The 22,747-nt window shown below is 43.0% G+C and overlaps 1 protein-coding gene across 1 annotated transcript in view; it reads right to left on the reverse strand.

Moving 5' to 3' along the window:
- The window catches only part of eci2 (enoyl-CoA delta isomerase 2), a 175,381-nt gene that overhangs the window by 66,339 nt on the left and 86,295 nt on the right, over positions 1-22,747 (reverse strand). Inside the window, exon 2 of the mRNA XM_060849955.1 lies at positions 6,102-6,258. Coding sequence (XP_060705938.1) covers positions 6,102-6,258 — 157 coding nt within the window. The remainder of the gene's footprint in view (positions 1-6,101; positions 6,259-22,747) is intronic.

A 22,747-nucleotide genomic window follows, 5' to 3' on the forward strand; every position in this document is an offset into this window, starting at 1 on the left:
GTATTGTTCCTCCAATTTCCAGTTCGCTGTGGCGATGGAGGAGGCCAAGTCGGAAAGGAAGTGGGAAGGGGAATTAAAATGGGCGGGTGACTGGGAGGTTCAGTCATCCCCCTGCGGGCTCAGCCGAGATGCTCGGCGAACCGTTCCCTAAGTTTACGTTTGGTCTCCCCAATGTAGCGAAGACCACATTGGGAACACTTGATGCAGTAAACTAGGTAGGAAGAACCTCTGCATCACTTGGAAGGACTGTTTAGGGTCTGGATGGAGGTTAGGGGGCAGTGTGCTGGCAGGTTTTGCATCTTTTCCAGTGCAGCGGAAGGTATCTGGGGGTTCAGTGGGTGTTGCTGGGGACAGTGGCGGAAACCAAAGACTGTAGAAGGGATTGGTCTTTGCAGAAGGCAGAGAAGGGTGGGGAGGGGAAGATGTTTTTGGAGGTGGAGTCTCGTTGGAGTTGGCGGAACTGTTTAAGGATGATGCGTTGTTTGCAGAGACTGGAGAGGTGGTAGGTGAGGACAGCAGATCAGGTAGCATCCGAGGAGTAGGAGAGTCGACATTTCAGGCATAAACTCTTCATCACAAATGTTGGGGGTGTGGGGGAGAAAGGGGCTGAGAGATAAATAGGGGGGTAGGAGTGGGTCTGGGAGTAAGGTGGCAGGGAAGGCACTATGTCGCAGTAGGTGGGGGGGGTCATTTTGATAGGTCGGTGGGGAGGGTGGAACGGATAGGTGGGAAGGAAGATGGACAGCTGGGACAGGTCAAGAAAATATTGCCGATTTGGAGGGTTGGATCTGGGATGAGGTGTGTGTGTGTGTGTGTGTGTGTGTGTGTGTGTGTGTGTGTGTGTGTGTGTGTGTGTGTGTCTGTGAGTGTGTGGCAGGAGGAGAGTTTTTGAAGCACGTCAATTCGATGTTAATGCTGTGTGGTTGAAGATTCCCAATGCAGAACATGAAGCGCTGAAAATGTGTTGCTGGAAAAGCGCAGCAGGTCAGGCAGCATCCAAAGAGCAGGAGAATCGACGTTTCGGGCATGAGCCCTTCTTCAGGAATGACGAAAATGTGTCCAGCAAGCTAAGATAAAAGGTAGGGAGGAGGGACTTGGGGGAGGGGCAATGGAGATGTGATAGGTGGAAGGAGGTCAAGGTGAGGGTGATAGGCCGGAGTGGGGTGGGGGCGGAGAGGTCAGGAAGAAGATTGCAGGTTAGGAAGGCGGTGCTGAGTTCGAGGGATTCGACTGAGACAAGGTGGGGGGAGGGGAAATGAGGAAACTGGAGAAATCGGAGTTCATCCCTTGTGGTTGGAGGGTTCCCAGGCGGAAGATGAGGCGCTCTTCCTCCAACCGTTGTGTTGTTATGGTCTGGCGATGGAGGAGTCCAAGGACCTGCATGTCCTTGGTGGAGTGGAAGGGGGAGTTAAAGTGTTGAGCCACAGGGTGGTTGGGTTGGTTGGTCCGGGTGTCCCAGAGGTGTTCTCTGAAACATTCCGCAAGTAGGCGGCTTGTCTCCCCAATATAGAGGAGGCCACATTGGGTGCAGCGGATGCAAAAGATGATGTGTGTGGAGGTGCAGGTGAGTTTGTGGCAGATATGGAAGGATCCCTTGGGGCCTTGGAGAGAAGTAAGGGAGGAGGTGTAGGCGCAAGTTTTGCATTTCTTGCGATTGCAGGGGAAGGTGCCGGAGTGGAGGTTGGGTTGGTGGGGGCTGTGGACCTGACGAGGGAGTCACGGAGGGAGTGGTCTTTTCGGAATGCTGATAGGGGAGGAGAGGGAAATATATCCCTGGTGGTGGGGTCTGTTTGGAGGTGGCGGAAATGATGGCGGATGATACGCTGTATATGGAGGTTGGTGGAGTGGTAGGTAAGAACCAGTGGGGTTCTGTCCTGGTGGCGGTTGGAGGGGCGGGGCTCAAGGGCGGAGGAGCGGGAAGTGGAGAAGATGCGGTGGAGGGCATCGTCGATCACGTCTGGGGGGAGTCTGCAGTCCTTGAAGAAGGAGGCCATCTGGACTGTACGGCATTGGAACTGGTCCTCCTGGGAGCAGATGCGGCAGAGACTAAGGAATTGGGAATATGGGATGGCGTTTTTACAGGGGGCAGGGTGGGAGGAGGTGTAGTCCAGGTAGCTGTGGGAGTCAGTCGGTTTATAGTAGATGTCCGTGTTGATTCGGTCGCCCGAGATAGAAATGGAAAGGTCTAGGAAGGGGAGGGAGGAGTCTGAGACGGTCCAGGTGAATTTGAGGTCGGGGTGGAAGGTGTTGGTAAAGTGGATGAACTGTTCAACCTCCTCGTGGGAGCACGAGGCAGCGCCGATACAGTCATCGATGTACCGGAGGAAAAGGTGGGGGGTGGTGCCAGTGTATTTGCGGAAGATGGACTGTTCCACATATCCTACGCAGAGGCAGGCATAGCAGGGACCCATGCGGGTGCCCATTGCAACTCCTTTGGTTTATAAGAAGTGGGAGGATTGGAAAGAGAAGTTGTTCAGGGTGAGGACCAGTTCAGTCAGTCGAAGGAGGGTGTCAGTGGAAGGGAACTGGTTGGTGCGGTGGGAAAGGAAGAAGCGGAGGGCTTTAAGTCCTTCATGATGGGGGATGGAGGTGTACAGGGACTGGATGTCCATGGTGAAGATAAGGCGTTGGGGACCTGGGAAGCGAAAATCATGGAGGAGGTGGAGGGCGTGGGTGGTGTCCTGAACGTAGGTGGGGAGTTCTTGGACTAAGGGGGACAGGACTGTGTTGAGGTATGAGTTCGGTGGGGCAGGAGCAGGCTGAGACAATGGGTCGGCCGGGGCAGTCAGGTTTGTGGATTTTGGGCAGGAGGTAGAAACGGGCGGTGCGGGGCTGTGGGACTATGAGGTTGGAGGCAGTGGATGGGAGATCCCCTGAGGTGATGAGGTTATGGATGGTCTGGGAGATGATGGTTTGGTGGTAGGAGGTGGGGTGATGGTTAAGGGGGCAGTAGGAGGAGGTGTACGCGAGCTGGAGTTTGGCCTCAGCGGTGTAAAGGTCGGTGCGCCAAACTACTACCTTTCTTTCTCTCTTAGCACTCCACCTGTCCCACATCCCCTGCTCCCCCCCCTCCCCCCCACACTTCTGCATAAATATTGACCTCTCCACACTTCACATCAGCTGTGAAGAAGTCATCTAGACTCAAAATGCTAGCTTGCTTTCTTACCATGCATGCTGCCTGATCCGCTGTGATCTCCAGCGTTTTTTGTTTTTGGGATAGATTCCAATATCTGCAGTAATTTGCTCCTAGATTTCGACGGTCATATAGGACATAAAACATTACAGGCCCTTCAGTCCTGGATGTAGCGCCAATCTGAAGCCGATTTAACCTATACCATTCCATTATGATCCTTATGTTTACATTATGGCCATTTAAATGCCCTTCAAGTTGGTGAGTCTACTACTGTTGCAGGCAGGGAGTTCCACTCCCTTACCACTCGCTGAGTAAGAAACTACGTCTGACATCTGTCCTATATCTATCATCCCTTAATTTAATGCTAAGTTCCCTCATGTTAGCCATCACCATCCGAGGAATAAGGCTGTCCCTGCCCACCCTATCTAATCCTCAGATCACCTTGTATGTCTCTATTAAGTTACCTCTCAACCTTCTTCAAGTCTGTCAGCCTTTCCTCATAAGACCTTCCCTCCATACCAGGCAACATCCTGGTAAATCTCCTCTGAACCCTGTCTAGTTCTTCCACATCCTTCCTATAATGCAGCGACCAGAACTGTACGCAATACTCCAAGTGAGGCTGCACCAGAGTTTTGTACAGCTGCAACATAACCTCATGGCTCTGAAACTCAATCCTTTACCAATAAAAGCTAACACACTGTATGCCTTCTTAACAACCATATCAACTTGGGTGGCAACTTTCAGGGATCTATGTACATGGATACTGAGATCTCTTTGCTCATTCACGTTACCAAGAATCTTATTAGCCCAGCATTCTGTATTCCTGTTACTCCTTCCAAAGTGAATCACCTCACGCTTTTCCGCATTAAGCTCCATTTGCCACCGTTCAGCCCAGCTCTGCAGCTTATCTATGTCCCTCTGTAACCTGTAACATCCTTCTGCACTGTTCACAACTCCACCGACCTTAGTGTCTTCCACAAATTTACTAATCCATCCCTCTACACTCTCATCCAAGTCATTTATAAAAACAGATCCTTGCAGTACACTAATAGTATCTGAACTCCAGGATGAACATTTCCCATTAACCACCACCTTTTGTCTTCTTTCAGCTTGCCAATTTCTGATCCAAACCACTAAATCAACCTCAATCCCATACCTCTGAATTTTCTGCAATTGCCTACTGTGGGGAACTTTATCAAACACTTTACTGAAATCCATTTATATCACATCAACCACTTTACCCTCATCCACCTGTTTGGTCACCTCCTCAAAGAACTCAATAAGGTTTGTGAGGCACAACCTACCCTTCACAAAACCGTGTTGATCATCCCTGATGAAATTATTCCTTTCTAGATCATTATAAATCCTATCTTTTATAATCCTTTCCAACACTTTACCCACAACTGAAGTAAGGCTCACTAGTCTATAAGTGCCCCTACTTCACTTCTTGAATAAGAGGACAACATTTGCTATCCTCCAGTCTTCTGGGCACTATTCCTGTAGACAATGATGACATAGAGATCAAAGTCAAAGGCTCTGCAATCTCCTCCCTAGCTTCCCAGGGAATCCTAGGATAGAAGCCAACCGGCGCAGGAGACCTATCTATTTTCACACTTTACAGAATTGCTAACACCTCTTCCTTATGAACCTCAATCCTGTCTAGTCTAATAGCCTGTATCTCAGTAATCTCCTCAACAACATTATCATTTTCCAGTGTGAATACTGACAAAAAATATTCATTTAGTGCTTCTCCTAGTTCCTCAGACTCCATGCACAACTTCACACTACTATCCCTGACTGGCCCTAATATTACTCTAGTTAAATTGTTTATTCCTAACATATCCATAGAAAGTTTTAGGGTTTTCCTACCTGCCAAAGACTTCTCATGTCCCCTCCTGGCTCCTCAGCTCTCTCTTTAGGTCATTCCTGGCTAACTTGAAACTCTAAAGTGCCCCGAGCCTTCACGTCTCATCTTTACATAAGCCTTGACAAGATGTCAAAGTAACTGGGTGGCAGTCACTGACACACAATCCATGATTTTTCTTTAATAAGATGATGGTCTTTTTGAAGCTGGTGAGGTCTTCAGATAGTCGTCAGGAGAGGTTGATAATATCTGCAAATACCCCTGCCAGCAGGATCTGGGTGCATGGCCAGGGACTCTATTGGGCAAGTCTCCTTCCATGGGTCCACTCTTAAGAAGGCCAATGTAATGTCTGCAGCGGTGACTGAGGGTACAGGTGCATCGCCCACAAGGCTTTTGGGACAGTGATATCATTTCACTGCTTTTCTGTTCAAAGTAAGCATAGAATGCATTGAGCTCATTGGGTGGGGTTGTACTGTTTCCCACGACACTGTTCGACTTCGCTTTGTAGCCCATTATATCGTGTAGGCCTTGCCACAAATGATGGGTGACCATGTAGTTAGTCTGGATCTCAAACTTAGGTTGCTATTGCCTCTTGGCAGCCTTGATGGCCTTGAAGAAATTTTGCCTCAGTAAAACTGAAGGCTGCATTTGCTAAAGAATGAACACATTTTGACTTCACTGGTACGAGAAGGACTGTCTACTGACTTCCTAACATTGGAAATGGATGCAGCAGCCTCTTAGGAAATTTGTTATTGAAGTGAAAGTGCCAGATGGACGATCCATTCAAACTGTAATTTTTACCACACAAAATGGAAATCCCCATTATATACTACTGATTCAAACTTTACCTATCCTGCTTAGAAATCTGCAGAACAATTCCCCTAATCACTCTTTAGTTTCAGTTTCATTTCCTTTTATAAGCTTTAAAATATGTAAATCCACAAATTAGATCAGTTCTTCAGGATACATAGGCAAACCACAAAGATAAAACAGGTGGTTTATCTGAAAGCTGTTTAACTAATGTCAGTTGAAACTGAGGAGCTTTCTTGAATAATGGGTTCTTCTCCTGACCATTACTTTAATTCTCAATCTTAATCGTATTACCTGTTTAAACAATGCATATATTCGCAATTTTACTTCATTTCCAGGATCGTTCTTTAAAGTCTTCAACTTATTCTTTGCTTTCTCAAATTCGGCTTCTGTTGCAATCATGGCAACTCCAGATAAATGCAGGTTAACCGCTGGTAAATTCTGAACCAATCTGTAAAATTAGACACATCAAACTGAAACTTAGTCTTTTAAATTGAAATGAAGAGCAGAACACTATCAATTTTTAAAATAGCTTCAATATAATATGTTTACAAGCACAAGCTGATACATGACATCGACAACAACTTCTCAGATCAATTGCTTACGTTGCACTGGGTCGATACCTATAATAAAATGAAATTCAAAGTGTAATATTGAACATTTAAAACATGCAGTTTTGTGAGCTACCACAATAAACTAAATGATCATGAAAACATGGAAATGAAAGACCATGAAAGTTACTAATGTTAAAAAAAACTCATTTGATAATAGCTTTTAGGCATGGGAATTTTTTAACATAGTCTGGTCTGGCCCTGCATAACGTCTGTGCCAAACCACGTGAATGACTTTGCCATAATGGTCTAGCAAGCTATTCATTTGTGCAAATTGTACAAACATTGTGGTCAGTCAGTCTCGCAGCAGCTCAGTTTAACACCATTTCTGGATTAATTTTATAAACCATTTTCCTTCTATAAACATGCAATAATTACTTGTGTTATCCACAGATGCTGAATAAGAAATATCAAGGACAATTAAATGATGGGATGCTTTAGATACCACAATCGTTGATCTAAATTCCTAAATAATTTAACTTGAGGGTTTCTCTCTATGTTAATGTGGTATTAAATGCCTTCAAAATGATATGCTTTTGAGAAAGAATGACCACAATATGGCTCCAGCTTGCAGCATACTCCTCTGGTGGCATTCTTCAATATCTCTAGTCACACTGCATAGGCAGCGATTGCCTGCACCACCTCCCATCTGTCCACGGAGGCTGGAATCAGATATACACCAGCCTCACCACATAATCATAATACATTTCCAACTCACTTATATAATTCAACACTTTACCTCTGCACTTTGAAGCTCAAAAGCACCTTCATTGCCATCTCTGCCATGGTGTTATGTGATTTGCTGCCCTAATCAGAAAGCTCTTCCTTTTAGTGTAGCCACAAAGCTGGGCAGCTTGTCATGTTTGCCATCAATGATCAGTTAAGGAAGTAGACATGTTGCTGTATGGCACTATGTTACATCAGTATCACACCTATAACATGCACCTGCAAACACATGAATATGCTTCAGCCAAATGGCCATGTCTCAAAGTCTAAGGGGTTGAGACTGATGAGCAAAGGGCCCTATTACCAGTCAGCGTCCTGCCTCAGGCAGTCAATGGCAGTGTCCAATCTCAGTCCAGGGGCTTTGACAGGGTTAGCTGGCTACTTGCAGTGGTCAGAGTCAGGAATTCTATATTCCAGGGATTGGGTCATGGTCAGTCTTGCAGGTCAAGTTCAACAGTCAGGTGATTAGTGGCAAGTCAGTCAGGAAGTGAACACAGATCAGTCAGGAATCTGGTCATTTATCGGTTATGGCTATCATTTTAAGTTGGTCAAGGGTTGGGCCATGGCTAGTCCTGGGATCTGTTCACTGAAAGTTAAGTTAGGTTATCAGAGGCCACTGCTGTGGTGGACACATTGGAGAATTTAACATAGGGATTGGAGACAGTGTGCTGGGATGGAGGCAGGACAATAATTGTGAAGGTGGGGCAACTCGATATACAAGGCTGGGAGGCAATAGTACATTGAAAGGTAGATTAGGTGGGGAGGTAGGTCATCAACCATTGTCAGCAACTTGGCTTCAATGAGAGACAGTGCACCATGATGGTTGACATGACTAAGCTGCAGGGTTGGGGGTTATCTTGGGAGATGAAGACTTAAAAGTAACAGTTGGGTGGAAACCTTCCGAAGCTCAGAACTGGCGGGGTCAACAGTAAAGAAGGCAGATGAAAATTTGGTCAGGGCAGGTCACCTGGATTGACAGGCTGAACATGTGAATCATTCTGTAAAACGTGACCTGCTCTGCTTTCCATTTTCATGTGTACTGCAAAAATAAACTGATGAGAAATAGCTGCTAGCAAAACCAGCATGGGAGGCGTAAGTATTTTTTTTCCTGCCTGAGAATTCACGTTTTACTTGTGAGCAATATGAGAACTTTCCAGGGGCAGTTACATTAATCAGAAAATGCAGATTTAAACTATCTGTCATCATAGAATCCTGCAGGTGAAACATGTGCAGTGACCAACTATGTTGAATACAAGTGCAGCCACAAGCAATCTTGACCATGTTATTGGACATTACAAATTAATTGTAGACATCTCTGTGAAACAGACATAATCACAGGTGACCTGCATGTCACAATTCAGAAACAGAATTCAACATACCATAGGCTGCACAAAGATGCAAAGCCATTTTCTTTGAACTTAAGTATTTGTCAACATACTCTGATATGCATCGCTGTTTTTCTTGGGTGATGTGCAGGATTAGGGGGACAAGGTTTCAGTAATGAAAGGTTTCACACTTAACAATCTATTCCTGTATTTGTACAACATGGTATTGTTTGTGGTTCACTGGAACCGTAAATAGAAATTGAGGTAGATGGAGGGTAAACTTGAACAGGGAATACTTTATTTTGCATAGTCCCAGGTCCACAGTTGGTCTTGGACTGCCTCTCTAGCTCCTGCCTCTGGGATCATCTGACCCAGTCTCTGAACAGGCAACACACAACCAATTGCATACAAAAAACATAGCTGATGCTGCATACATGAGAATATAGTATACTATGACAGAAGTCAATATGCAAATACTTCATGGCCGTCCTTATTCACTTTTATCAATGACTATGATGCACCAAAAACTGTGTGAGATATGAATGCTAATTGTTCACATTTCTCAGGACCTGTTCTGTTTCTAATATTTTCCATATAGGTTCACTGGAACCATGACCATTGGATCAAATCACAGCAGGGGTTATCATCACAGCGGTCATAGCAAAATAATGGTGCCTAGAAATTGAGGAGGAACAAATGTGCCAGTAGACCAACTCCAGGGGCTGTTGAATAACCTCCACATGAAGAAGTTGCAGCTCAAGATCCCCTCAAGATGCAAGGAAGGTACAGGATGGCCAGAGTCTATCATCCACAATGCCATTTTCTCCAGATAAGCAAAGCACTTTGACAAAGCAGTCTTAAATGTCCTAAGGAACTGTTACAGAAATCTGTCATTGTCTGCAACAGGACTTGTGACCTGAAGAGTGGGTGACCATTATATCTTAGTAGCCATCAAGATGACAGCTGAGCTACATTTTAATCGATTTGTTGTTTTATAAGTTTCTACAGGGACCTGTGTAGGATCTCCCACTACTCAACCCACAAATGTATTAAGGTTGTTACCCTGTGATGAAGTCAGTGCTGCAGCCTGGTCAGTAAGCTTTGCCAATGTAGCTGGCATCTCTTACGTGCAGGCTACAACAGACTATATACAAGTTGCTTTTTGTGCATACCATATCATAAATAGGGTTCTAGTCCATCAACATACAAGTCACCTGTGATCATTGGTACCATATTTTAGAATCTGCCATATTATCCATGTAATTGAGAATGCCCATGTTTCTCCTTTGCTTCAAGGGCTGAATGCCTTGGAAGAATGATTACTGGGCAATAATGGCTACCTCGTGCAACCATGGCTGATGGCTATACAACCCCCTTACTAAGCATAGATACAATGCAGAGTCGAGAATATGGTCCTCGAATAACACAGCAGGTCAGGCAGCATCCAAGGAGCAGGAATCGACGTTTCAGGCATTTCAGGTAGGGCCTAATGAAGGGCTTGTGTCCGAAACGATGATTCTCCAGTTCCTCAGATGCTGCATGACCTGCTATACTATTCCAGCACCGTACTCTCAACTCTGATCTCCAGCATCTGCAGTCCTTACTCTCTCCATAGATACAATGCAGCTCATTCAGCAACCAGGGCTATCATGGAGCTGGCATTGGGCATCCTAAAGATGAGATTCCAATGCTTGGATCGGTCTGAACCACTTCGCAGTCTAGTAGGAGAGAGAGTTCAGCATAATTTTGTATGTTATGCCCTGCACAACTGGAACAGGCAAAGAGATGTGATGGAGCCTGGCAGCTTTGGACACAACAAGCCAGATTGACTCAATTGACACCCGCTTCCAGTAGATTCAAATTGGGTGAAGTGATAATTCATTGACTATAAATTTGTTGTTCAAAAGACATGTAGCCCCTGCTTATTCCCAGAAACAAATGCAGATTTGTTTGTTTGTTCATGTTCTTTGCTTTTCCTGCTGTTCAACAAAGATTACCATTATCAACGTTTGAAGGCTTTACGAAGAATTTGACGAAGGATATTCTTGAATTGGAGAGCGTTCCGAAGAGATTTACCAGGATGTTGCCAGTACTGGAGACTTTGAGATAAAAGAACAGGCTGGATAGGTTGGGACATTTTTCACTGGAGCCTAGGAGATTGAAAGGTGATCTTATAGAGGTTTATAAAATCATGAGGGACGTAGATAAGGTGAAAAGCAAAAGGTCTTTTCCCTGGGGTGAAGGAGTTCAAAGTTAGGAGGCATATTTTTAAGGTGAGAAAGATTTAAAAAGGACCCAAAGGGCAACTTTTTCACACAGTGGTTCATATGAGGAATGGTTTATGAATAGGAAAGGTTTAGATATGGGCCAAAGGCAGACAAGTTGGCCTAATTTATTTTTGGAAACTTGGCTTGTATGGACTCGTTGAACCAAAAGGTCTATTTCTGTGCATGAATTTATGACTCGCCTTCTCTAGCTGTGTGAGATACTTCGTCTGAGCTTATGGGAAGAAGCCCTCTATGAAACTGTCTAAAATTTATACTTGGCCAATTTCAGCCTCAATATCCTCCTTTGTGGCATAAAATCCAACTGAAACATATAGATAAAATATGTAACTTACTTGCCTCATTCATCTGCTGAGAATATCTGTATAATAATTGCAAGAGACTTTAGCTGAATGTCAATTATTAGCCACAGGAGATCCTTTTCAATACGATAAATTATAAGGTCTGCCTAGAAGAATTAACCAGCCTACCGGAGAATTAACCAGTTTATTTTGAGCAGCCATTGCATTTTTCAATGCCTTCTTATTTAATTCCAGTAATAATCCATTTAAAACAGCCACTATTTTAAAAATCCATCTAGGTTTAAATATTTCTTTTTGTCAATTTACATTTTTCAGATAGTTGCCACTTCTAATCTAGGCACAATTAGCTTACACTTTATGATAACAGTAAAAGCAAGGGTGGAAGTAGTTAGCATCATAGTGGGGGTTACAATATCTATTATCTGCATGTGCAGAATTAAATGCAGAAATGCTGATGTACTGTCAGATATTCTGCTTTTCCCTGCTGATTGTAGCATTAAAATTACCGTAAAGACATGTTTTTTTTCCATGAGCTCCTGTGAAAAAATGGCTGACAAAATATCTTTATGGCTGCTGCATTCAGGTACAACAAGAACTTTAATGGTGAGAACTTTAATTTTTCACATCCAAAGAGATTATTGAATAGTAATGTTAAAAATATGACATCTTATTCTTTCAGTAACGCATGAGCATTCATGGTTTTAAAACAAAATGTTCTGATTGCCTCTTGACCCTCCCTAATTCCCAACCTTTATTTTTGCTTTATATACATCTAAATCTAATTAATACTTCCTAGTTCATATTTCTGAGTGTTGACTGTGTTCCAACAGGTGTCTCCAACCTGATTGGTTGATGAGCCTTATTGTTGCTTGTCATATTCTCTCCTACCCTACAATTTCTGAAGAGCACACCACACAGAAAAAGATATGTTGAATTGGAGGAAATCTTCACTCAGACACCCATAACAGCTGTAGGCATTTGCCAACAAAGTAGATGACATACATTGCTTTTTCACCACCGATGACAAAATCCATTCCATTAAGTGGTTTATTATCTGCTGAAGAGCAAGTTTTAAAAATATTTAAAGTTTCTCATAGTATCACAATTCTCTGATAAACATGGATTTTGAGCCAGCCAACGTAAAAACAAGTGTGCTTCATGAAGAATAATTCTTCGTTCAGTCATTCCTTGAATGTTTGGTTCATATCGGAAACTAGTAAAATTGAAGAATTAATTATTTTGATTTTGTTTTGGTTTGGTAGACTTGTTTAACTCACTCCCAAGACAGTGGTTAAAATCCACATCCTGGCCAAATTGGTATAAATACTGAAAGGATACAATAATCTGGCTTTCTGCCTGAAATTCAAATAATTAAAGCAAGTTTTGAAAAGATTTGTAGCTCAGTTTGAGGTTTTGGAAGTTGGTTTGCTCGCTGAGCTGGCAGGTACATTTTCAGACGTTTCTTCACCATACTAGGTAACATTGTCAGTGAGCCTCCGGAGGAAGCACTGGAAGTATGGCCTGCTTTCTATTTAGGTTTCCTTGAGTTGGTGATGTCATTTCCTGTAGTGTCATCATTTCCGGTTCTTTTTCTCAGGGAATGGTAAATGGGATCCAAGTCAATGTGTTTATTGACAGAGTTCCGGTTGGAATGCCATGCTTCTAGGAATTCTTGTGAGTGTCTCTGTTTGGCTCGTCCTAGGACAGATGTGTTGTCCCAGTTGAAGTGGTGTCCTTCCTCATCTGTATGTAAGGATCCTAGTTAGGGTGGGTCATGTCTTTTTGTGGCTAGTTAATATTCATATATCCTGGTGGCTAGTTTTGACTGGGTCAACACATCCATCCTAAGACAAGCCAAACAGAGACATGCACAAGATTTCTTGGAAGCATGGCATTCCAACTGGAACTCTAACAACAAACACATTGACTTGGATCCATTTACCACCCCCGAGAAAAAGAACAGAAAATGACATGAACACAGGAAATGATGACACCACCGGAAATGATATCACCAATCCAAGGAAACCTAAATACACAAATAGAAAGTGGGCCATACTATCAGTGCTTCATCCGGAGGCTCACTGATGATGTTACTTAGTATGGAAACCGAACCTTCCAGCTCAGTGAGCTAACCTACATTCAAATAAACATGTTTTTACTCAACTAGCCAGTTGAACACAGCAGCCAAAACTTTAAATCCAGAAACTAAATCAAATATTTTCAGAGATTTTTAATGGCCTACAGCTGATTTCAAAAAAAGAGTTAAAATGAGCTGAGTTTAGCAGAAAAAGATGCAGCTGATTGAAACCTTAAAAAAAAGCTAGCTACCTTTTGCAGGAAAAAATGTATTAAACATATTATCTGCAAAAGATCAGCATATACAGTATACAGTAATTTTTGTTACTGTTTGTCATTCGTTGAGCTGGATGGTGTGAAATCTACTGTAATTATGGTTTTATAGATTTTTTAAATCAACCTGATCAGATATGTTATGACACACCACTGGAATAGGTGGGACTTGAATATGTACGACTCTGAGGTAGGGAAACTACCCACAGTATACCTGTAGTTAGGTTTACTTGATTTTTTTCATCATTCCAGTTAAAATCATTTGATAATTAAATGCCTAAGACAAGATCCTTCTACTTCTGGCAGAGATCTTCCTGCATATCCAAACACCTTATCTCTGTCTGTTATTCTCAATGTGGTTTCCTCTACACAGGAGAGACAGAATGCCAACTCGCTGAACGTTTCAGGAAACATCTCTGGGACATAGACACTAAACAATCCCACTGCCCTGTGGTCAACCACTTCAACTCCCCCCCTCACTCCACCAAGGTTATGCAAGTCTTGGACCTCCTCCACTGCCAAATCCAAACCACCTGACGCCTGGAGAAAGAACACCTCATCTTCCACCAAAGGAGCCTCCAACCACACGGCATCTCCCCTCCCCCCACCTCATCCCAGATCCAACCCTTTGGCTTGGGACCACCCTCTTGAACTGTCCTACTTGTCCATCTTCCTTCCTACCTATCCACTCCACCCTCCACCCCCATCACCCCAACTGCATCTACCTATTGCTTACCCCTATTTATCTCTCAGCGTCCCCCCCATTCCCCTCCATATTCATGATGAAGGGTTTACGCCTGAAAGGTCGACTCTTGCTCCTCAGATGCTTCCTGAGCTTTATGTTTTCCAGTACCACACGTTTTCACTCTGATCTCCAGCATCTGCAGTCCTCAGTTTCTCTCGACGTAAGATGTTATGTTCAACAACGTTTTAAGGACATGAAAATTCCTGTGGAGTCATTCAATTAATAAAGTAAATTGATTTAAGTTTTCCATTTGCCTCCATTGGTACATTGTCAAAAGCCTGCCTAGGCTCGTAGGACCAATGAAAATATTCTCTCAACATTATGAAGATGAGACTAGCTTGTGAGACTAGCTTATGAGACTAATGTAAAACCATGTAAAGCCACAAACACTCAAACATGCAATGGTAATTTTCTTGTGGGAAAGCTTGAATCCAGTGTGCCATGATACAATATCAAGATAGCTGTTCTGAACTGATGAGCTGTCTTTAGCTTTCTCTCAATTTCTTTTTAGAAAACATCACCTTCCTTCTCAATTATATCCCACATAAAAATGTGTTAACTCCTGTTGATTTTTTTTTCCCCTAAACTGAGGAGATTCTAAATCTCCTGGTTACATATATTCTTTTCTTTTCCCTCGCACTACCGCCTAACCACAGTAGTGCTTATTTTTCCAAAACTTCTGATGATACATGCTACCAGTAGGTGTGGCTCCTCTTAGCATATCAATCACATACCAAATGATGAGAAACTTGAGAACAAAATAAAGCCTAATCCTTGCCTCCTCCGAAGTCCACAGCTACACATTTTCTAGTAGGCACCACTAGATAACATTCAGGCACAGGAAACCAAGCTATTTATAATATAATTAGCTCAGGGGCTATCACTTGAACTGATCAGCTAAAAATCTAGCAAAGGCTAGGAGTTTACAGGCTTAAAGACTCATTTATGACACTGCTTTTATGAATTGAACTATGGGGAGAAATTTGCACCAAACTGGAAAGAGATTCAACAGATGATCATTTAGAAACTTGCTACTTGTACTAATACAGAAAATCATCTATTAATTCTGAACCACATTGTTAAATTGGGAACAAGAAGTAACAGTTAAAAAAGTTTTAAAGAGCTCCTTGGTGTTTAAATTATTCTATAGAACCCTTCATATGCTTAACATGCTGATTTGAAATGGTTATTTTGTATGTAACATAAGATTTGAACAACTATCATGAGGCAGGGATTTTTTATTCTGCTGTCATCAGGTCATTACAAACAGGAAGAGAATTAAGGATGTACACACAACTATTAAATATTAAAGCCTGTGGGTTACATTGTTAGAGACAAAAAAATACTGCAGATGCTGGAATCCAGTGTAGAAAGTAGGAGGTTGAAAGAACACAGCAAGCTACCTAGTCAGGTCCACACCCCCCAAAAACCCATCCTCCTCTCCCAGCACCTTCCCCTGCCACCACAGGAATTTGCAAAACCTGCACCCACACCTCCCCTTCGCCTCCGTCCATGGCCCCAAAAGAGCCGTCCACATTCAAAGTTTCACCTTCACTTCCACACATATAACTTACTGTACCCGTTGCTCCTGATGCAGTCTCCCCTACACTGGGGAGACAGGACGCCTACTCGCAGAGGACTTCAGAAAACATTCCCGGGATATCCACCCCAACCAACCCCACCGCCCCATGGCCGAACACTTCAATTCCCCCCTCCCACACCGGCGAGGACATGCAGGTCCTTGGCCTCCTCCATTGCCACTCCCTTACCACCCGACACCTGGAAGAAAAACGCCTCACCATCCACCTCAGGACTCTCCAATCCTATGGCATCAATGTGGATTTCACCAGTTTTCTAGTTTCTCCTCCCGCCACCTTATTTCAGTTCTAACCTTCCAGCTCACCACCACCCTCATGACCTGTCCCACCTGTCCATCTCCCATCCCACCTATCCGCTCTACCTTCCCCTCCGACCTATCACTATTACCCTCACCTCCACCTATCTATTGCATTCTCAGCTACCTTCCCCCCAGCTCTATGCCCTCCCATTTATCTCTCCACCCCAGACGCTCCCAGCCTCATTCTTGATGAAGGACTTTTGCCTGAAACGTTGATTTTCTGCTCCTTATTGCTGTCTGACCTGCTGTGCTTTTCCAGCACCACACTCTCGACAGCATCAGGGAGGTGGCAAAGTCAAACATTTCGGGTGCAACACTTCTTCAGGACATTGTGCTGACGAAACCTTTATCTATCTGCTACTCCTTCCATCAACAGGGACACTTTATTCTAGTGACAGTCCACTTGACTGATCCAGTTGCCTCCCTTCCCCACTGACACCTGCTGGTGGAAAACCTGCAAACTATTTAGCTCTCTTGATCATTGTCCTCCAGCACTGTCGCCACCTGTTGCTGGAGGCTCCATTCCATGCTTACGTACTCAAAACTTGCTGTCTTGGTAACCAAGTAGAGCACACAGTAACTGTTTCAATTATGCCATGATGGCTTGAATGTTTGCATCCACATTCGAGGCAGCATTCCCTTCTTCTACACTGCCGTCTTCCAAGAACTATAAATATTGGTACATTTCCTCCAGGTTGCAGGATAACTATTGCAATTCCTCTAGTTAAAAATGAAGGCAGAAGGAAATTACAGATAGTTGACACTGGTATTGGGGAAAATGCCAGAATTCATCATAAAAGATTTAACTGCTGGGCACTTGGTAAACAGTGTCAAGATTGGTCAGAGTCAGCATGGATTTGCAAAAGGTAAATCATGTTTGACAAATGTACTGGAATTCTTTAAGAATGTCACTCAGACTTGATGATGGGGAACCAGTGGATGTGGTTTATTTGGACTTTCAGAAAGTTTTTGACAAAGTCCCACATAAGAGATTAGCATGTAAAATTAAAGCACATGGGACTGGGGACAGTGTATCGAGATAGATAGAAAACTGGATGGGAAACAGGATCCAAACAGTAGGAATAAATGGATCATTTTGTAAATAACTGGTAGCGACTAATGGATACTGCAGAGATCAGTGCAAGACCCTAAATATAAATTCATGAATTAGACAAGGGAACTAAATTTAATATCGCCAAATTTGCAGATTATACAAAGCTGGGTGGGAAGGTGAGCTCTGAGGAGGAGGCAGAGATGCATCTGCGAGATGTGGACAAGTTGAACGAGTGGGCAAATGTGTGGCAGATGCAGTATAATGTGGATAATTTAAAGGTTATCCACTTAGAAAGGGAGATTATTATCTGCATGGCAATAAATTGAGGGAGGAGAGTGTGCATAGAGACCCGGCTGTCCTCATACACTAGTCACTGAAGGTAAGCATACTGGTGCATGAGGCTGAAGATGATTTGCTGGCCTTCTTAACAAGTGGATTTGAGTATATGGTGGAGGGATCTCATGGTGCAAACTTACAGATTATTAGTGAGACCACACCTGGGATACTGTGTGAAGCTTTGGTCGTCTTAACTGAGGAAAGATATTCTTACTATAGTGAGAGGGCAGCTGCTGATTCCTGGGATGGCAGGACTCACATATGAGTTAGATTCATTGAAGTTCAGAAGAATGAGAGGGAATCTCAAAAAAACCTATAAAATTCTAACAGGACCAAACAAGGTAGATACAAGAAAGATGTTTCCAATAACGAGAACACAGAAATAGCACGGGCACAAAATATCCTGTTTCACTTTTCACAGTAGTGTACACTAGTACCATCCCAATAATAACAGGTGATGTAGGTTATAGAAAGAGAGAAGTTAGGACAAACATTATTGCAAAGGAAAAAGTACTGAGCAAACTATTGGGATTGAAGGCAGACAAGACTCAGAGCCTGATGGTCTCCATCCTAGGTCTTCAAGCAAATAGCAGTAGGGATTGTGGATCCATTAGTTATAATATTTCAAAATTTCCTGGATGTGGAAAAGATTCCAGTGGATTAGAAGAATGCTACTATAACATCCTTATTCAAAAAGGGAAGGAGGCAGAAAGTAGGAGATTATCATACCAGTAAGTTTAATATGTTGAGAAATTGTTACAACCCATTAAGTAATAGAAGGACATTTGGTTGACGAGCACATAGTAGAAGACATTGCTTACTTGGACTTTAGCAAAGTATTTGACAAGACTCTGCATGTTTGACTAATTAGTAAAGTTAGATCATATGGGATTCAAGGTGACTTTGCCAATTGGATACAGAATTAGCTTAATGGCAGAAACAGAGTGATGGTGGAGGGTTGTTTTTCAGACTGGAAGCCTGCTTTCAATGAATTTCCACAAGGATTGGTGTTGGGTCCACTTTTGTTTGTCATTTATATAAATGATAACATGAGAATACAGATAACATGGTTAGTAAGTTTGCAGATGGTACCAAGATTGGTTTTATAGCAGACAGTGAAGATTATCTAAGATTGAGCAACTTTTTCATGCAGAAGGTGGTACGTGTATGGAATGAGCTGTCACAAGATGTGGTGGAGGCTGGTACAATTGCAACATTTAAGAGGCATTTGGATGGGTATATGAATAGGAAGGGTTTGGAGGGCTATGGGCCGGGTGCTGGCAGGTGGGACTAGATTGGGTTGGGATATTTGGTCGGCATGGACAAGTTGGACCAAAGGGTCTGTTTCCATGCTGTACATCTCTATGACTCTAATTGGGTTAATGGGCTGAAGTGTGGCAAATGTAGTTTAATTTGGATAAATGTGAGATATTGCATTTTGGTAAAACAAACAAATACAAGACTCATACAATTAAAAGTAGGGCCTTGGAGAGACTGGGGGTTCAGGTACACACTTCTTTGAAGTTTGCATCACGTACAGCTAGGGTGGTCAAGAAGGTGTTTAGCATGCTTGCCTTCATTGCTTCGACCTTTGAGTATAGGAATTGGGACATTATGCTGAGGTTGTACAGGACATTGGTGAGGCCTCTTCTGGAGAACTGTGTACAGTTCTGGTCTCCCTGTTATGGGAAGGATATTATGAGGCTGGAGGATTTGAGTTGTAAGAAGAGGCTGGATAGGCTGGGAATTTTTTTCACTGGAGTGTAGAAGGTTGAGAGATGTCCATATAGAGGCTTATAAAATAATGATGAGTATAGATAAGGTTAATAGCAGATGTCTTTTCCCTAAGGTAGGGGATTTCAAGATTTGAGGTCATATTTTTAAGGCAAGAGGCAAAAGATTTAAAAAATGGGGAGTTTTTTTTAAAAATACAGAAAATGGTTTGTATGTGGAATGAACTTACTGAAGAAGTGGTGGATATGGGTACAGTGACAAATGTTTAAAAGGCATTTAGATAAGTTGATGACTAAGAAATGTTTGGAGGGATATGTGCAAGTTTAGTTTAGTTTGGGAATATGGTCAGCATGGACTGGTTGGACCAAAGGGTCTGTTTCTGTGCTCTATGACTATGACTATAATTGACACATCCATTTCAGAGCCAATTAGGAATATTTCTACCTTGCAAATTTCATACTCACTATAGGACAGGTGCCTAATGCTCTGTATAAGACTAAACCTTTTCGTGATGAAACTTTGTCACCCACCTATCTTGGTGAGAGGCCCAATTAGATTAATGCCTGGCAAGAAGCATGAATGGGGTCTCTGTATCTGGTGGGAATGGTGGCCATGGTTGTGAAGGGCAGCCTTGTTTAAAGGCCATGTCATAAGTTCAACACCTCTTCAGGGCATCCTTTAGGTGGGATCAACTGCGCAGCTTAACATAGAGATAAACCGCAAGGACTGGATCTATGTTTGCTAAGCAGCTATCTGTTCCACCTACCTCTTCTGCCTGTGGTCTATATCACATTCTGTGTTGATAGTCAACCTCACTGATGTAGCTTCCGATCTTTCTCTATGATTGCCATGACAAAATAGTTGTGCTTCAAAGAAAGATAACTAAGGTTTGTCACTATTAAGCCTCTTCAACTCATTCTGAAAGTTCACATCCTTCGCCATTTCTACTAGGCTCCCTTCAGTATCATGTCCCTGGTCAATTAGATGGAGGGATCTAGGAGAATGATGATGTCATGTACCAACTTTATTGGATCTAGGGAAAAGGGAAACCAGACCCTCCCTATAGCTTGCTGGTAGTCATAAAACTTCTGCTGTCTCAAAAATAACCCTTGCCAATACCTCAAAGAACCACTTAGGATTTTGTTCAACATCTGTACTTGTTTCCCTTTCAGATGTTCCAACACAAATGCTACCTCCTCACTTACACTATTGCTCCTGGACTCCTTACCCAGCTGTTTCTGATCTTCTTCAAACCTGTCCAGCTTCCCACTCATTAGCAAGTAGAATACCCAATCAGTATTACAATTTCCTTTCTCCTTTGTGTCAGGGAAATACATTTGGGGAGCTACTGCCTGGGTTTGTCCTAAACGTCAGATTACTTCTGCCAATACCTAAGCCTTTGCCATCTTGGCTAAATACCTTTCAACCTCATCCGACATGACTTGGTGCCTGTCCTATGGAACTCTGCTGACTTTGCTAGAAATATAATGTGAGATTGGAACACATGGTAAGCCTAAAGATCACGAAGCAGTCATTCTTTATTGCACGGGCATTGGCTTATTACAAACAGAAAGGGCAATCAAGGATAAACAAAGAACTATTTACAGTTTAGAACATGGAACTAAGTCTATGGGTTACATTAGGCTGAGAAATCCTTTGTCAATCTACTCCCCTTCTCATCAGCCTCCTGAAGTTCCGAAGAACAGTCATTTGGGACCTAGAACATTAATTGTGTTGTTGTCTCCACAGATGCTGCCAGACCTGCTGTCTCCCCCAGCACTTTGTTTTTATTTTATGTCGCATGTTGTCATGCAGCAATTGAAGGATGGTACTGAAATCTTGAGCAGCCAAATTTGAGGAAGACGCGTTCCAATCCCTCTTGGTTGGGGCAGCATGGTGGCTCAGTGGTTAGCTGCTTCACTGCACCGGGGACCCAGGTTTAATTCCTGCCTCAACAACTGCCATGTGTGGAGTTTGTACATTCTCTCTGTGTCTGCATGGGTTTGCTCCGGTTTCTTCCCACAGTCCAAAGATGTGCAGGTTAGGTGGATTAACCATGCTAAATTGTTCATTGTGTCCAGGGATGTGTAATTTATGTGGATTAGCTATAGGAAATTGCCTCTTAAGTCTATTGTAGATCTTTCCTTTCTCACCTTAAACCTATACCTTCTAGTTCTGAAATCACCCAACTCGAAGAAAAGATCTAGTCTATTTACCATATCCATGCCCCTCATGATTTTATAAACCTCTATATTAGGTTACCCCCTCAGCCTCTGATGCTCCAGGGAAAATAGCCCCAGTATATTCAGTCTCTCCCTTTAGCTCAAACCCTCCCACTCTGGCACTGTCCTTGTAAATCTTTTCTGAACCCTTTCAAGTTTCACAACATTCTTCCTATAGCATGGAGACCAGATTTGAATGCAGTATTCCAAAAGTGGCCTGACCAATGTCCTGTACAGCTGCAACATGAGCTCCAAACTCCTGTACTCAATGTTCTGACCAATAAAGGCAATCATACCAAACACCTTCTTCACTATCCTATCCACCTGCGACTCCACTTTCAAGGAACTATATACCTGCATTCCAAGATTTCTTCATTCAGCAACACTTCCCAGGATCTTATCATTAAGTGTATAAAGTCTTGCCCTGATATGCCTTTCTAAAATGCAGCATCTAAATTAAACTCCATCTGCCTCTCTTTGGCCCACTGGCCCACCTGATCAATATCTCATAGTATACTGAGATAACCTTCTTTGCTGTCCACTATACCTCCAACTTTAGTGTAATTTACAAACATACTTCCTACATTCACATTCAAATTATTTATATAAATGACAAAATGCAGTGGATCCAGCACCAACCCTTGTGGCACACCACTAGTCACAGGCCTTCAGTCTGAAAAAAACAACCCTCCACCGCCATCTTCTGTCTTCTACCATTGAACCAGTTCTGTATTCAAATAGCTCTCTCAGTGTAATCTAACCTTGGTACTAAGTCTACTATGAGGAACCTTGTTGAACGCCTTACTGAAGTCCAAAAAGATCACCTCCGCTGCTCTGCCCTCAATCCTCTTCGTTACTTCTTCAAACAATTCAATCAAGTTAGTGACATACGATTTCCCCAAACAAAGCCACGTTGACAATCCCTAATCAATCCTTGCCTTTTCAAATACATGTAAGTCCTGTCCCTCAAGATTCTCTGCAATATCTTGCCACCACTGATGTCAGGCTCACCAGTCTATAGTTCCCTGGCTTTTCCTTACCATTCTTAAATAGAGGCACCACGTTAGCCAACCTCCAGTCTTCTGGCACCTCACCTATGGCTATCGATGATACAAATACCTCAGGATATGGCCCAGCAATCACTTCCCTAGCTTCCAATAATGTTCTAGGATTTATCTGATCCAGTCACAGGGATTTATCCACCTTTCTGCTTTTTAAAACGTCCAGCACCTCCTCCACTGTAATCTAACAATTTTTCAAGATGTTGCTATTTATTTCCCCACTTTCTATTTCTTCCATATCCTTCTCCACAGTAAATACCTCCCCCCATTTCCTGCAGTTCCACATCTAGGTG

The sequence above is a fragment of the Hemiscyllium ocellatum genome, chromosome 34 (assembly GCF_020745735.1).
Source record: "Hemiscyllium ocellatum isolate sHemOce1 chromosome 34, sHemOce1.pat.X.cur, whole genome shotgun sequence".
Taxonomy (NCBI): Eukaryota; Metazoa; Chordata; class Chondrichthyes; order Orectolobiformes; family Hemiscylliidae; genus Hemiscyllium; species Hemiscyllium ocellatum.